The sequence below is a fragment of the Salvelinus alpinus genome, chromosome 5, assembly GCF_045679555.1.
Source record: "Salvelinus alpinus chromosome 5, SLU_Salpinus.1, whole genome shotgun sequence".
Taxonomy (NCBI): domain Eukaryota; kingdom Metazoa; phylum Chordata; class Actinopteri; order Salmoniformes; family Salmonidae; genus Salvelinus; species Salvelinus alpinus.
In genome coordinates, this window is record NC_092090.1 from 29,376,319 (window position 1) to 29,390,817 (window position 14,499).

At 42.3% G+C, this 14,499-nt stretch overlaps 2 protein-coding genes across 6 annotated transcripts in view; both read right to left on the reverse strand.

The window, feature by feature from the left end:
* LOC139575869 (switch-associated protein 70-like) overlaps positions 1-7,598 on the reverse strand; it is a 29,315-nt gene extending 21,717 nt beyond the window's left edge. Inside the window, exons 1-7 of the mRNA XM_071401248.1 lie at positions 7,220-7,598; positions 5,624-5,764; positions 3,642-3,815; positions 3,273-3,500; positions 2,860-3,006; positions 1,363-1,471; positions 966-1,147 (exon numbers count right to left, since the gene is read on the reverse strand). Coding sequence (XP_071257349.1) covers positions 966-1,147; positions 1,363-1,471; positions 2,860-3,006; positions 3,273-3,500; positions 3,642-3,815; positions 5,624-5,764; positions 7,220-7,318 — 1,080 coding nt within the window. The 5' untranslated portion in view covers positions 7,319-7,598. The remainder of the gene's footprint in view (positions 1-965; positions 1,148-1,362; positions 1,472-2,859; positions 3,007-3,272; positions 3,501-3,641; positions 3,816-5,623; positions 5,765-7,219) is intronic.
* Positions 7,599-7,911: 313 nt separating this feature from the next.
* On the reverse strand, positions 7,912-13,157 carry LOC139575868 (wee1-like protein kinase 1-A). 5 transcript variants are annotated; one of them, XR_011675026.1, is made up of 10 exons: positions 12,105-13,157; positions 11,615-11,832; positions 11,039-11,105; positions 10,753-10,925; positions 10,370-10,638; positions 10,188-10,277; positions 9,994-10,079; positions 9,745-9,912; positions 9,373-9,489; positions 7,912-9,050 (listed from the first exon to the last, which is right to left on the reverse strand). XR_011675026.1 is itself a non-coding variant. In XM_071401246.1 (10 exons), the coding sequence occupies exons 1-10, from the start codon at positions 12,567-12,569 to the stop codon at positions 8,993-8,995; spliced, it is 1,740 nt and encodes a 579-aa protein (XP_071257347.1). In that variant the 5' UTR covers positions 12,570-13,157; the 3' UTR covers positions 7,912-8,992. The 5 variants fall into 5 exon arrangements, 3 of the variants coding, with proteins under 3 accessions (XP_071257347.1, XP_071257346.1, XP_071257348.1); XM_071401246.1 differs by having other exon boundaries at positions 9,373-9,518; XM_071401245.1 differs by having other exon boundaries at positions 7,912-9,146; positions 9,373-9,518; positions 12,105-13,155.
* Between the last annotated feature and the right edge of the window lie 1,342 nt (positions 13,158-14,499).

Sequence of the window (14,499 nt, forward strand, 5' to 3'; positions counted from 1 at the left end):
TTCTGATAAATTAGGCATTGTTGCTCACTGTTGGTATATACTGTAGATAAATACGCACCTATTTTTTCCAGTGCCACCCTTGTTCTAAAAATAGCTTATTTTGTTTTGAGTACTCCCCCAAAAAATCATGAGAGTACTCGAACAGTCAAAGAAGGTCAAATTCCCATCCCTAGTCCCCTCAGCAAGCTGGTCCTGGGGTTCTGTTCACAAACACCAACAGACCCCACAGAACCCCAGGACAGAAACACAACCGGAGAAAATAAAAATATAATTACTTGACACACTGAAAAGAACTAAACAAAAAAGAAAGCAAACTTGAATGCTATTTGGCCCTAAACAGACAGTACACAGTGGCAGAATATCTGACCACTGTGACTGAACCAAAATTAAGGAAAGCTTTGACTTCCGACTCAGTGAGCATAGCCTTGCTATTGAGAGGCCGCTGTAGGCAGACCTGGCTCTCGAGAGAAGACAGGCTATGTGCAGATTGCCCACAAAAATAGATGGAAAGTGAGCTGCATGTATGTATGACCATATTAGAGACACATATTTCCCTCAGATTACACAGACCAACAAAAAATTCAAAAACAAATGAAATTTGGATCAACTCCCATATATATTAGGTGAAATACCACTGTGTGCCATCACAGCAGCATTATTTGTGTCCTGTTGCCACAAGAAAATGACAACCAGTGAAGCACAAAAACCATTGTAAATACAACCCGTATTTATGTTTATTTACTTTCCCTTTTGTACTTCAACTATTTGCACATTGTTATAACACTGTACATAGCCAACATTTGAAATGTATCTATTATTTCACTGTTAATTTCTGATGTTTTATTTCACTTTTGTTTATTATCTATTTCACTTGCTTTGGCAATGTAAACATATGTTTCCTATGCCAATAAATCCTTTTGAATTAAAAGAGAGGAGAGAGAGAGTGACAGAGAAATAGACAGTACCTTCCTCATGGACTCCAGTTGTCTATGCTTGTTTTCATTGGCTATCTGCAGCAGCCTCATCCTCTCCTCCAGCTCCCCCTGCTCGGCCTGCTGTTTCTGCCGGAGTTCCCTGCGCCGCAGCCTGGCCTCAAGGTGCGGAGAGGGCAGGCCCAACCTCAGCAGCTGGATGCATGTTTGGATGGCTGGGAGGGGAAGTGAGGAGAGGAGAGTCAGATAAAGAAAGGCTGGCTGCTTTATCTACTGCAGCGCCCCCACACCCTGATAAACACACAGCTGGGACAGAGCAATGTGAGAACAAGTCCCTCTGAGATTTAAAAATAAACCCTAATGTGGTGAGATAAAAGCTGTGCTGTTTACAGAATCTGTTAAGATGGTGGTGAGGGATTGGTCACTTTACCTTGAATCCATTCTTGTTTCCTCTTCTTATCCGATGCACTGATCTCAAAGCTTTTGTCACTGCACTTGACTATAAAGAGGCATTTCTTCCCCTCCTTGTCTGGTAGAGACTGCAGAGAGAACAAGACGTCACACACTCACTGCACACTTCCTTGTGTCGATCCCATTAACCCTCTAGAGTTTGATGAAACATTGAATTTGTGACTCATTTCAGGAAACTAGGCGTATGTTGCATGTCACTACTTCACAGGTGAGCCATTTGAACGAAAACTTTTTTTAAAAATCAAAATGCGTTTTTTGGCAGAAATGCCTTCTGGAACATGTGAACTTTCATGTGCCTTAATAACAAAGTTGTGGGCCTCCCGAGTGGCACAGTGGTCTAAGGCACTGCATCGCAGTGCTAGCTGTGCCACTAGAGATTCTGGGTTCGAATCTAGGCTCTGTCGCAGCCGGCTGCGACCGGGAGACCCGTGGGGCGGCACACAATTGGCCCAGCGTCGTACGGGTTCGGGGAGGGTTTGGCTGGCAGGGGTATCATTGTTCAATCGCGCACTAGCAACTCCTGTGGCGGGCTGGGCGCAGTGCACGCTGACACGGTCGCCAGGGGTACGGTGTTTCCTTCGAAACATTGGTGCGGCTAGCTTCCGGGTTAAGTGGGCATTGTGTCAAGAAGCAGTGAGGCTTGGTTGGGTTGTGTTTCGGAGGACGCACGGCTCTCTACCTTCGCCTCTCCCGAGTCCGTAAGAGAGTTGCAGCGTTGAGACAAGACTAACTACCAAATGGATACCACAATATTGGGGAGAAAAAGAGGTAAAAACTAAAATAATAACATTATTTAAAAAAATAACAAACTTGTATGCCATCTGTAAATACTAATAAAATTGTTAAATTACGAGCCTAGTTGGTTTAGCCACAGAAAAAGAGAGAAACGTTCCCGCTAGCCATGATTGGCTGAGATAATGGTTGGGCTGGACATGCTGAGAGATGAGTTCGGATTGGTCTGCCATGTAGCACGATTCTGTCTATAACATGAGCTGGTCAGTATGTGTAGGTAATCCTTTCTAGTCAAACTGCAAAGGTGTTGCTCTCCACTTTGTGGAGGACCGAGTTTTGAAATCAGTGGAATGCGGACGCTACAGACGTTTGTGAAAATAGTGTTTTTTCGGCATGTATCATGGTCTGACAAACACCGCTCTAGCCCTGCCAACTTTCAACATAGAAGCGGAAGAGCGATATCGGTGGATGCGGTGGATTGAGACGTAGCCCATGCAAAAAAAACAGATATCTCTAACTTAAACAGATAGATTTTGATGAGGATTGTTTTATTATTTTAATTACATTTACATGGGGCCACGGAAATTGTAGGCTATGGGTTAACAATGCCAAAGGAAGCTGGTTAACAAAGGTGGGCTAGCATGCATTCCAACGCTCCACACAATTTATTTAGTAGTTAAATGATAGCATAAAAGTGACCAATGGAATAATACATTGTTATTACCTCCACACAACAGTTGTGGTCCAGCAAAATTTCTCCCTTCTTGTCAGTGAGGTCCTCACTCACATAGTATGACATAGAGTTTGGTCCAAGCACAAACCAGCGCTCTGTCCAATTTTTCCTTTTGTGGCCTTTTTTCATCATGTAGCCCTTCAGGAAAAAATACATGAATCTGTCACTCTCAAGATTGTAATATCTTATCTATATCTATGTTATTGTTACCACCAGCAGAGGTCTGACAGAGGTCAGTGTAGAGTAGACAGTCACTGTGTCCTAAATGGCACCCTATTCCCTATTTAGTGCAGTACTTTTGAACAGAGCCCTATGAGTTCTGGTTAAAAGTATTGCACTACACAGGGAATATGGTCCCATTTGGGATGCATAAAGTGTAGTGAGAGAGGGTACCGCAGGCGAACCTGTCTGAGAACATCCAGTATGAGCTCCTGGAAGACCTCAGAGATGCCCATGGACAGGGTCTGGCGGTTCATGCCCTTACTGAAGTGGCCCATGCCAACCAGCTCTATCAGCTCCCAGGCACTCAGGCATTGCTGCTTCCTGTTCAACATGAGCTTGTAATCATCAAACATCTCCTGATTCCAAATGCCTCCCATGGCCTCCATCAGCTTCCGCAGGAAGTACTCAATCTGGAGGGGGGAGGAGAGGAGGAGAGGACACAGTGAGTCAGTCCTGTGGTATGAATGGGAATCATTTTAACTGAAAGAGCATAATTACAGCTAAACAAATAAGATATGTATGTGTATTAAAGGTGTTGTCTTGTCTCTCACTTCCTCTGTGATGATAACCAGTGGGTACCCGTCTTCAGACAGGAAGTTGAAGATGCACCAGACCATGAAGGCATCATCGTTGGAGATGAGAAGATGGCTCATGTTGATGTTTTTCTTGAAACACAGTGTCCAGCACACATTGTTGAACTCCAGTATGTCAAAGTTATCCCTGACCTGTAATTAACATAAACAAAGCCAACATTTACACAAAACAGAACAACTTCCCTATTTTTCTTCAACATACTGTAAGTAAGGGCAATAAGATTAGAAAGGGTCAGTAGTAGCCTAATATTTCTCTGCCCTACGTTTTAGCCCACAGGATGTGAAGTACAAACAATGTTCTTCGTCTCTTCATTTTAATTCAAGTCAGATTCCGGAAGAGAAAGGCAAGGAAATAGCCCCCAAGTACAAATAGCGCTAGGACTAAAGCAGTTTACTAATTGACATCAGTGTTGGTGTTATTGCTATGGAAACAGTTGGCAAGCCTTGCAAGTCTACAGATGTGGGCTATATCTGATGGTCTGCCAACTAGAGAACTGAGGACAAAAACTTTGAAGATCACTTCTTGCTTTATCACTGGTGTTTACAAAGTAAGTGCATTCATTACCAATGGCTGACTGCTTGAATATTAAGAAGGATATGAGTAATTATTATCTCTCCCCGATGCCAATAGATGGGCCTTTGAAATCTCCTTCCCATGCACTACAAAAGTCATAATAAAACTCCTTGTATGCAATTTGTTTTTATCTCACTCGAGTTGTGTTCTGATTATGAGTCGGTCTCTATAAATTTGCTATCACAAAAAGGGTCCCCGGCCACAAAAAAGTTTGAGAACCCACAACAAGGTGTTTACCAATCAGATTGTGAAGCTTTTCTAGAAAACAGACTCAGCAAAAACCAAAGACTCTGCATCATGCAATCATCATGTTGTGGAATCTATCTATAGTAGTGTGCGTGTTAACCCTTCACTTCTAAATGCAATGTATGACACAGGAGGAAATGTGAGTAGCTGATGTAAGCTTAATGGACGTTTGTTTTGAAACGAAGGCTATATTTTCTTGCACACATTGCAGTAATTTTCAGCACACATGGTTTTTTCTTTCGATAACTCACAATGGTGGGTCTCACACCTCCTTAATGGCTGTGAAACAGAAAGATTCTGCCACTCACACAGTAGACCTACCATAAATGGCAGCCTTGTTCAAGGTCAAACAGATCCTGCTTGCTCAATTTATTTCTCAAAAACCAATACATTTTAATATGGGTGACATGCATAATATGGGTGACATGCATATCTTAGAGACTAAGATAAATACTGAAAATAGCAATAACACTCATCATATTATGAGCAAGGAAAGTTATATACAGAAAAGCATTGCCTTAAACAATGTTTCTAAAGGCACACATAAAACACTTCCCATTAAGTCTTATCATCCACTATGGGGATGCGGCACTCCAGAGTTACACCTCATGCTGAGGGATCTGTCAACCTAGGGGCTATGTACATTCTAGTGGTTCTATTTCTATGGACCCAACATCCCAGAGCCCTCCACTAACAGACCCACTGAGGTGAGGAGACAGGATGACGCAGGTGCTCAGAAGCCTGAGTGCAATGTCGGTTTGACATTTTACTGCATTGTTAGGAGCTCGTAACATTCACATTTCGCTGCACTCGCTACAACATCTTTTAAACTATGATAAGATCTAATCAACTTTTATTTAAAGTCTGCCAACTCCTTGTAAATGTATTTATTTTATTTCAGTCAGTTAAGAAGAAATTCATATTTTACAATGATGGCCTACACTGGCCAAACCCTCCCCGGTTGTGATACAGCCCAGGATCAAACCAGGTTCTGTAGTGACGCCTCTAGCACTGATTAGCAGTGCCTTAGACCGCTGCACCACTTTGCATGACAATGAGCAATGGAGTTGGAAAGAGCACAAACAAATCTTGGACCAGGCTAGTTGCTCTTACTGCTCACCTTGTCCAGTATGAATCTATTGAGGTAGGGCATGTAGCCCTGGTTGGACACAGGGCCCTCATCGTCATCCTTAAAGTGCTGCTCCAGGGCCACTGGGTCATGGGGTATCTTCATCACAGTGCACAGGTTATGAGAGAGCACCTGTAGAGCCACAGTCAGATCATGCAGTCAGGAAAACCATTGCCGTCATAGTAATATCATTCACCAGGTACTTCCCCCCAATGCTCAGAAGCATTTTATACAGGCTATGCACAATGAGCCTGGGGGAGAGGTTACTGTCATACTGTTGGTATTCACTGGGCATAGTAGAGATGATGTTACAGTATTATTGGGGTGTTCAATGGATATCAAAAAGATTCCTCATACAAGTGGGCATCATGCTCCCATTAACACAATTATATGGTTATTTTTCAAAAGGACCTCTGTTTAGTCTAAGATCACATTGACATGCATGACTAAGCATGTGTTGCTGTCAGTTCAAGCATCACTTCTGTTCCTTCCTGGAAACATTTACAAAAAGTGTGTTGAAAAGGTCCCTGTTGAGATGTAGAGTGAAGTAAATATATCAAAATAAATCTTATATTTATAAACAAGCCACTCATGAACATCTATAATCTAGACAAACGGAACAGACTGGACTGTCTGAAAAATAATATTAACAAAGGATGGTTGACAACATTTCCGGGCAAGTTCACTATGCAGTGTTGTGATAGCTCAGGTGGAATTTAGGTGCTGAATGAAAGGTGAAGACATATTTTCCAGACATCGAAAATACTTATTTTCTGGATGTCGAAAGTATGTATATACGTCTATGATTGGTTCAGATTTGGTCCGGTCCGGTCCAAAAATCAACGTCCTTGGAAGTTGAAATCAAGACCGGTCTGGACTGCACCCCAAAAAAACACCAACAAAATACAGTCAATCCAGACAGCACCAAAAAACGGACCAAAAAAAGAAATCCAAAAGACGTTGAGGTCGGTAAATGCTGAGTGTTGTGTCTTCATCAGAGCCTGGCTGGTACACAGACCACCACAGACCCAGACAGGAAAACAATACCTACCCTTCCAAAGCAGTGCCCCTTGCCTTTTAAAATCTCAACACTCTTACATTAGATTCTGTCCAAATTACTAAATATCGTGTGTAAAGCAAGATTATCATCAAGGCATGCATGTCCCACATTCATGGGTATCTGTCAATCAACAATGGTTATTTCCATAGAACCATTGTTATTCCTGTTTTTATGCGAAAAAGTTACACACATGAGTAAGAGAAAATACTGATATAAGCAGAAACTGAGTAGCCTGTGAGCTGAGGGACAGCAGAAATGTCTTTACTTTGCTGTCGATTTTGCCGACTGAATTATCACTTGGCAGCTGACACAAAATTCACTTATGTGAGGGAAGCGAAGCAGCACATAATAGTATAGTGTACACTTAATTCAAAATAAGATCTCAGATACATTGTCAAATCTTTTTTTATCCTACTGATCAGAACTTTTTGTTTGTGTCTGATATTCGGATGGGCAATATGAGATTTATTTTTTTACTTCATTATGGAATAATACTGTAGGCCTACTAGCTACGATTTAAAGCTTACCTTAAGCTGTGATTTGGACACTTTCCCACTTTGATCCACGTCCAAGGCTGTGAATGCGTGCCATATTGACTTCAGAAGTTCATCCCGTAGTAGTCCCATGTTCGTAGCCCCTGGTGCGCTCGATGTCAAAGTAAAACTGCAATTTTTTCAGACACTGATATATACAGTCACGTGATCGAGTGTCGCAGCAGGAAAATGAGACTGCATCACCCGCTATCTGGTGTATGGTAGATAGCCAGATAGCGCATAGTTGTCAAACGCGTTGCGCTTTCATTAGTATTCAATTGTGAAGAGTAAACGGTTAATAGACCACAAACAGCTTCATAAAAACATGTCCCAACAATAAACAAACCTATGTTGCATAGTGGTACAGACGATCAACTTTACAATAAACTACATTATAAAAGTTTGTATAACCTGAAAGACCACCATCTCTCATTTACCTGTTTTCATTAGATAACTAGTCCATCACACAGACTATCCATGTGTAGTCCCAGTTTTTTGTTATTTTAGAGCAACATTCATCAACAAACATTTGACAGTTCCAAGGTATCCATATTATCGGGAGTGAATCTATTGAACTTGGAACAAGTAACATGAAACCAATAGCTGTCAAAATTATCTACATGCATAATATACATCATAGTAAAACATGAGAAAATGTAAATGAGTCAATAATGCTACAGTTCTGATGAGTTTGAACAGAAGAAAATACTGACTTTACTAAAACAATTGATCAGCGGCTCCGTGCATCACATATAAAATAAATGACACCGGGGCTTGACAGAATGATCTACTTTGACCAACTGCATCACACACACAATTGGATGACCCATCATGAAAAATGTACATTAGTAAAACATCTTAAACAGTGTACACAACTCAATACAAAATGAACTTCAGATAGGAAATGTATTGCAGATGCAACACATTGAAATTCCATGTTTTACAGAAGAGACTGATTACTGATATTCTAAACATGTGAATGGAACTAACAAATTCACTGAACTCCACTAAAGTTCAAGACAAACCAACATATATAGCAGCAGTATGCATTTTTACATTTAGCAGACGCTCTTAACCAGAGCGACTTACAGTAAGTAGTGAGTGCATACATTTTCATACTTTATCGTACTGGTCACCCGTGGGAATCGAACCCACAACCCTGGCATTGCAAGCGCCATGCACTACCAAATGAGCCAAACAGTTTGCATAAGGCAAGTTCAAAGTGCTCATTGAATCATTCCTAGTCAATGATCCAGTTCCACTACCTGAAATCAGGTATAATAGACTGTAAAGTGCAAATTTGTATCACACCATCCCAAACCCTCACACTGGCAACAGAATGTTCTAGCATGCTCCCACATTCCATTACAAACAAAAATCAGCTATGTTATTTAATACCAATTGACAGAACATGCCATGCTTGGGAAGATAACAACCCTTTCACTCTTTAGAATCAAATAAATTTGGTCCATTGTTTTACTAACCCTTTCCAAGTACCAAACAGTAAGAACTATAATAGTCGGTTTGTACACTCTGAAGCCCATCTCTCCATGTCTGCCTAGGGAGGCCTTCCCAGTTCACTGTCGAGTGCAACCAGGGTTGTTTTCATTTGCGCACAAGGTAGCAAGAAATTTTGTAACAGAAAACAAGCATTTCTAATTGGACAATTTCATGTAGTCCCTCTGTTTTGGCCTGGTTTTTCCCCCCATGTCGTGCCTAGTGAATATGACCCAGTCTGATACCCATTTGGGTTGGCAGTTGGCCCGCTCAGTAGATGGTCAGGCTGACTGAGCGGTTCATCTTCTTGCCGATGAGCCTGGAGCTCCTGCTGGACCGAAGGGTGGAGCGTGTCAGGACCCTATCAGAGATCAGAACCTTCTCCTCTGCAGCTACTTTGGCCTGCTGGGCCTTTTTCAGCTCCCTGCACGAGGACAAGCACATTGGCTTCTCTAACATTCATAAATACCAAGAAAATAGTAATTACATCTGAAATGGATTCCTGAATCATTAAAGAATAGGTAGCATAATGTAATTTTTCACAAAATGAACACTATGTTGTAGTATTCTCCCTAACATTCATACTTACAATATGATAAGTGAAAAAAGAATGAAAGCCTTGAGCCATGACATATGAAGAGGGTACGTACTTCTGCAGTAGCGCATTTTTGAACTTCTCTGCGTTGAGTTCCACACGGAGCTGGTCAGCGCTCATGCGGGAGGCAGTGAGGAGGACGGGGTGCTTGGTGAGGGAAGAGGCAGACGGCCTACTGGCAGGGTCAGGGTGGATAATTAACTGCAGCACACAGAATTCATTAATACCACTAATTAAACATTATTACTACTGCCAGTCCTGCACACAAACCACCATTACATAATGAAGCACCGCATCCAACATGGCACCATAAACCCTTTATAGTGCACTACTTTTGACCAGGTCCCATAGGGCTCAGGTCAAATATGCGCACTATGTAGGGAAAGTGTACCATTTGGAAAGCACACCTGGTCATTTCTAGTCATACCTTCAGTAAACTTGGGAATTCCTGTGAAAGCACTTGAGGTATCGCAGGTAGTTTTCCTTGTCTGTCATGCCACTTGTCACCATTAGTTGGGAGTGGTTCAGCTCCTGAGGCACTGACCACAGTCAGTGCTAGGGCAAAAATATCTGCCCTGGTGAGGTTTCTGTAGTCCTGAAAAACACATTGGTCCAATACATGATTTTGGATCATTTAACAAATGAGGTGGGTTGGGGGGAGGAGTTATCCAATTACCTCTTGTAAGACTTCATTGACCAGGTACCTGCTGTCCCCTTCTTCAACTTGAGGATTGTCCATTCTGGTCACATGGCCAAGATCACCTGGGGGAAAAATACAAAAACAGAATCCAGCTGCCTGGTCAACAAGTACACTCAATTATGAGCTTGTTCCATTTGCATGATATATATATATATTTTTTTAAATAGTACCTATTTTGTAAACAACATTTCTATTTGGTCCTTCCTCATCGTCAAATTCATCGACACACACCACAGTCTTCCGGGATAAGAAGATGTTGCCTGAGAAAAGTAAAGCACGGCAAGCGTTAAATCATAAATATTCTAAATGATTTCAATGGCGTAGCTGTATCCAAAACTCTGCAGCTACTTACTTGGCTTGATGTCCATGTGAACCAAAGAGGTGGAGTGAATGTACTTCAGTCCACGGGCCACCTGAAGGAGAAGGTCCTTGAGGTCCAGCTCAGAGAAGAAGCGCATGGTTCTGTAGTTCTCTGTGACCACGTCTGCCAGTGTGCCGCCGTTACAGTACTCATTCTGTATGAGCATGTGGTCGTCCTCTGACCAAGCAGAGTAGTACCTCACCACATGGGGGTGCTGTCCCAAGACCGCGTGGGCATACACCTCCCGGAGTGCATTCTGTCTGCGGAAAACAGAACACAAGATTAGCACAAAAATGGCATGGCATTAAGTTCAATGAGTCATTTAAATTTACACTTGGATTGTCAGCTTTTCAAAATCCATGGGATTCTCTTACTCGTCTACAGATCCAGCGAGGGGCTTCTTTGAGCGTTTGATGGCATAGATGCAGCCATCGAGTCTTTTCACACATTTGAAGACAGGGCCAAACTCCCCAGATCCTATCTTCTCCAGCTCATGAAACTCTGTGGCATATCTTGATATCATGTTGCTATCCAGAAGAGTCATTCTCTGCAAGAAAAGGACAGAGTTGCTTAGACACTTATCTAAAGTACAATTTCAGTTTGTGTGTGTGTGGGGGGTGGTGGGGTAATAAAAGTATAATTGTGATTACAAAAATATACCTTTGATAGTGGAATGATGTCCTCTTCACACTCTGCATCACTGGCTTCCATGTCCTCTCCACATGAGCTTTAGAGATAAAGGAAAGTATACAAAATGTGTTATATATCATTCCAACCACTGGAGGGCAGACAATCCCTACAAGTGTACATTGTGAGTGTAACCATGTGGCTTTGGGTTGCTGCCAACAAGCATGCAATAGTCAACAGATTAATTGCACACTAGATCTAGAAGCATGTCTGAATCTATTGTCAACTAAGAATAGGCCATGCTCCATTTACACCGACAGAAATACGAATCTCCCCATTCTAAGATGCTTCTTTTTTTTTGTATAACAGTAACTTGAGTTGTGGCACGGTAGTAAAATGTGATCTACTTTACAACACTAACTGCAATTACTTTTGAGTTTTATAAAATGGTTCTGACAAACAAGAGTTCCACAACTACCTTAGGATAGGGGAGAGTATAAAGAGGAAATGGAGTTTGTTTTAGGTCAGTAGAAACTGAAGTCCCAGTCCCACAAAATCCCAATGTAACACCGGGTAAATAATGACATCAGTACAATGTGCTTCTCTTACTCATTCCTGTGTGATCTCTTTCTGTTGTTCCTTTGTAACATTGCTGTCTGGATCAGTAATGAGTCAGGGGTGAATGGATTGATGTTGATCATCGGTGCCTGTCTACTCCTGCTGTCTGTGTGTGGTCTTCCTGTTGAGTCCCCATTCATGTAGACACCTACTCCTACCCGGCAGACTGTGGATCCTGTGGTCACCGCCCTGGCTCTGGACAACAAACTCTGAAAGAGAAAACAAAACATTGCATTAGATAAGAATAACGTGTATGGTTGATCAATGATTCAGGGAAAACTATGCCATTGCCTGTAACAAATGTTAAAATAATCAAACTATTCTTCAGTCTTCTCAAGTTCAAACATGTTGGAAGACAGAAATAGTCATCTTGCACAGTGGCTGGTTATCTCTGGCTGAAAACTTTAAGTTAATTTGATCTTACATTGTGGATCTGATAAAATAATTTGAGAACAATAACTTGTTACTGTAGTTAACCCACCTTAGGTGTGTGGGGGACATCAAATAGTCGGAGTTTTCTGAAGGTTTTATGGGGCGGTGTGTCGGGACAATCGGGAATGGGAGAGCTTCCATCCTCCTGATTGTCGGAAAACTCCAGGGACGAGCTGTTGTAGAAGGGCCGGGACCCTTTTCTCGGAGAAGGGGACCCCCTCATCAAGTCAGTCCCTGGTGATTTTAGGGGGAAAAGACATCCAAATCCATCACCCCAATGTTCAACGCGATCCTCCGCGGTAGATGTCTTCATGGTGCCGTTACAGACGTATTGATTTAAATTGGAGTTGTGTCTCAGCGATTGCACTGGGGAGTCCATTTCGGCAAGACTCGACTCGGCTCCAATGCTGTTGTTGCCATCGTCCTCTCCGTCACTCTGGTTGAAGTCCAGTCTTTGTCGAATAGGTCCCATCTTCCGGGACGTACCGACGAACAGTCGGCAACTGAAACTCATCACTTCCCAGAAGCAGTAACGTTGGCTATAGCGTAAAAGTGGCTAGCTAACTAAACACCGCTAGCCAAATCTTTTTCAAATTATCCCGAGTAGCTTGACATCCGTGTGCCCATGGCACTACAATCTTGAGTCCATTTGTAATCCAAAATGTAATCCAAATGGCTAAATAAATTAGCTAACGTTCGCTCACTAGCCTTGCAAATACGTTAAAGAGGTTAGCTAGCTACAGTAGCACGGTAACCCGTTAGCTTCGTTCCATGAGGAGCAGAACAGCTACTGGCAAACGAACGATATATTATGCTGAGCGCTTATTTTCTACAAAAAACTATAATTCATTTAGTACTTGTGTCTAGCTGTCAAAATACTCCAGTCTACTGTTTGTTTAACTGAAATATTGTCACAGCTTGTCCTGCTCCGCTTCCCGCGACCGTTGGCAGAATTATTCCAACCTAAATTTCTTCCACTCTTCAGCCAATGAGAACACATTCCTGAATTTTGAAACCTGGGGTTACTTCCTTCGACGCAAAGTTTTACGTCACTAAATGGATATTTGACAGACGTCACTTTGGCGCGAATTGAATCCTTGGATCTTTTTTTTTAACCTTTGAGGCTTTTAATTAATTTGTCCGCATCATTAGTCCTCATTGTACTGTACTGTAATTTTTTATTTCACCAGGTAAGCTAGTTGAGAACAAGTTCTCATTTACAACTACGACCTGGCCAAGATAAAGCAAATCAGTGCGACACAAACAACAACACAGAGTTCCACATGGAATAAACAAGCATACAGTCAATAACACAATAGAAAAAAAGTCTATATACAGTGTGTGCAAATGGCGTGAGAGGGTAGGCAATAAATAGGCCATAGTAGCGAAGTAATTACAATTTAGCAGATTAACACTGGAGTGATAGATGATGATGTGCAAGTAGAGATACTGGTGTGCAAAGAGCAGAAAAGTAAATAAAAACAATATGGGGATGAGGTAGGTAGATTGTGTGGGCTATTTACAGATGGACTATGTACAGCTGCAGCGATCGGTTAGCTGCTCAGATAGCGGATGTTTAAAGTTAGTGAGGGAAATATAAGTCTTCAGCTTCAGCGATTTTTGCAGTTCATTCCAGTCCCTGGCAGCAGAGAACTGGAAGGAAAGGTGGCCAAAAGGAGGTGTTGGCTTTGGGAATGACCAGTGAGATATACCTGCTGGAGCGCGTGCTACGGGTGGGTGTTGTTATCGTGACCAGTGAGCTGAGGCGGAGCTTTACCTAGCAAAGACTTATAGATGATCTGGAGCCAGTGGGTCTGGCGACAAATATGTAGCGGGGGCCAGCCGACTAGAGCATACAGGTCGTAGTGGTGGGTGGTATAAGGGGCTTTGGTAACAAAACGCATGGCACTGTGATAGACTGCATCCAATTTTCTGAGTAGAGTATTGGAAGCTATTTTGTAGATGACATCGCCGAGGTCGAGGATAGGTAGGATAGTCAGTTTTACTAGGGTAAGTTTGGCGGCGTGAGGGAAGGAGGCTTTGTTGCGAAATAGAAAGACGATTCTAGATTTGATTTTGGATTGGAGATGCTTAATGTGAGTCTGGAAGGAGAGTATACAGTCTAGCCAGACACCTAGGTATTTGTAGTTGTCCACATATTCTAGGTCAGAACCGTCCAGAGTAGTGATGCTAGTCGGCAGGCGGGTGCGGGCAGCGAACGGTTGAAAAGCATGCATTTGGTTTTACTAGCGTTTAAGAGCAGTTGGAGGTCACGGGAGGAGTGTTGTATGGCATTGAAGCTCGTTTGGAGGTTAGTTGTCCAAAGAACAACTAACCTCCAAAGTGTCCAAAGAAAGGCCAGATGTATACAAAATGTTGTCGTCTGCGTAGAGGTGGATCAGGGAATCACCCGCAGCAAGAGCGACATCGTTGATATATACAGA

Coding starts and splice junctions, on each gene's coding strand:
- LOC139575868 (XM_071401245.1), bottom strand. CDS start 12,569: ATGAGTTTCAGTTGCCGACTGTTCGTCGGTACGTCCCGGAAGATGGGA. Junction 11,106..11,614: donor AAGAGATCACACAGGAATGA/GTAAGAGAAGCA, acceptor TTATCTCTAAAG/CTCATGTGGAGAGGACATGG. Junction 9,519..9,744: donor AATTCCCAAGTTTACTGAAG/GTATGACTAGAA, acceptor TGTGTGCTGCAG/TTAATTATCCACCCTGACCC.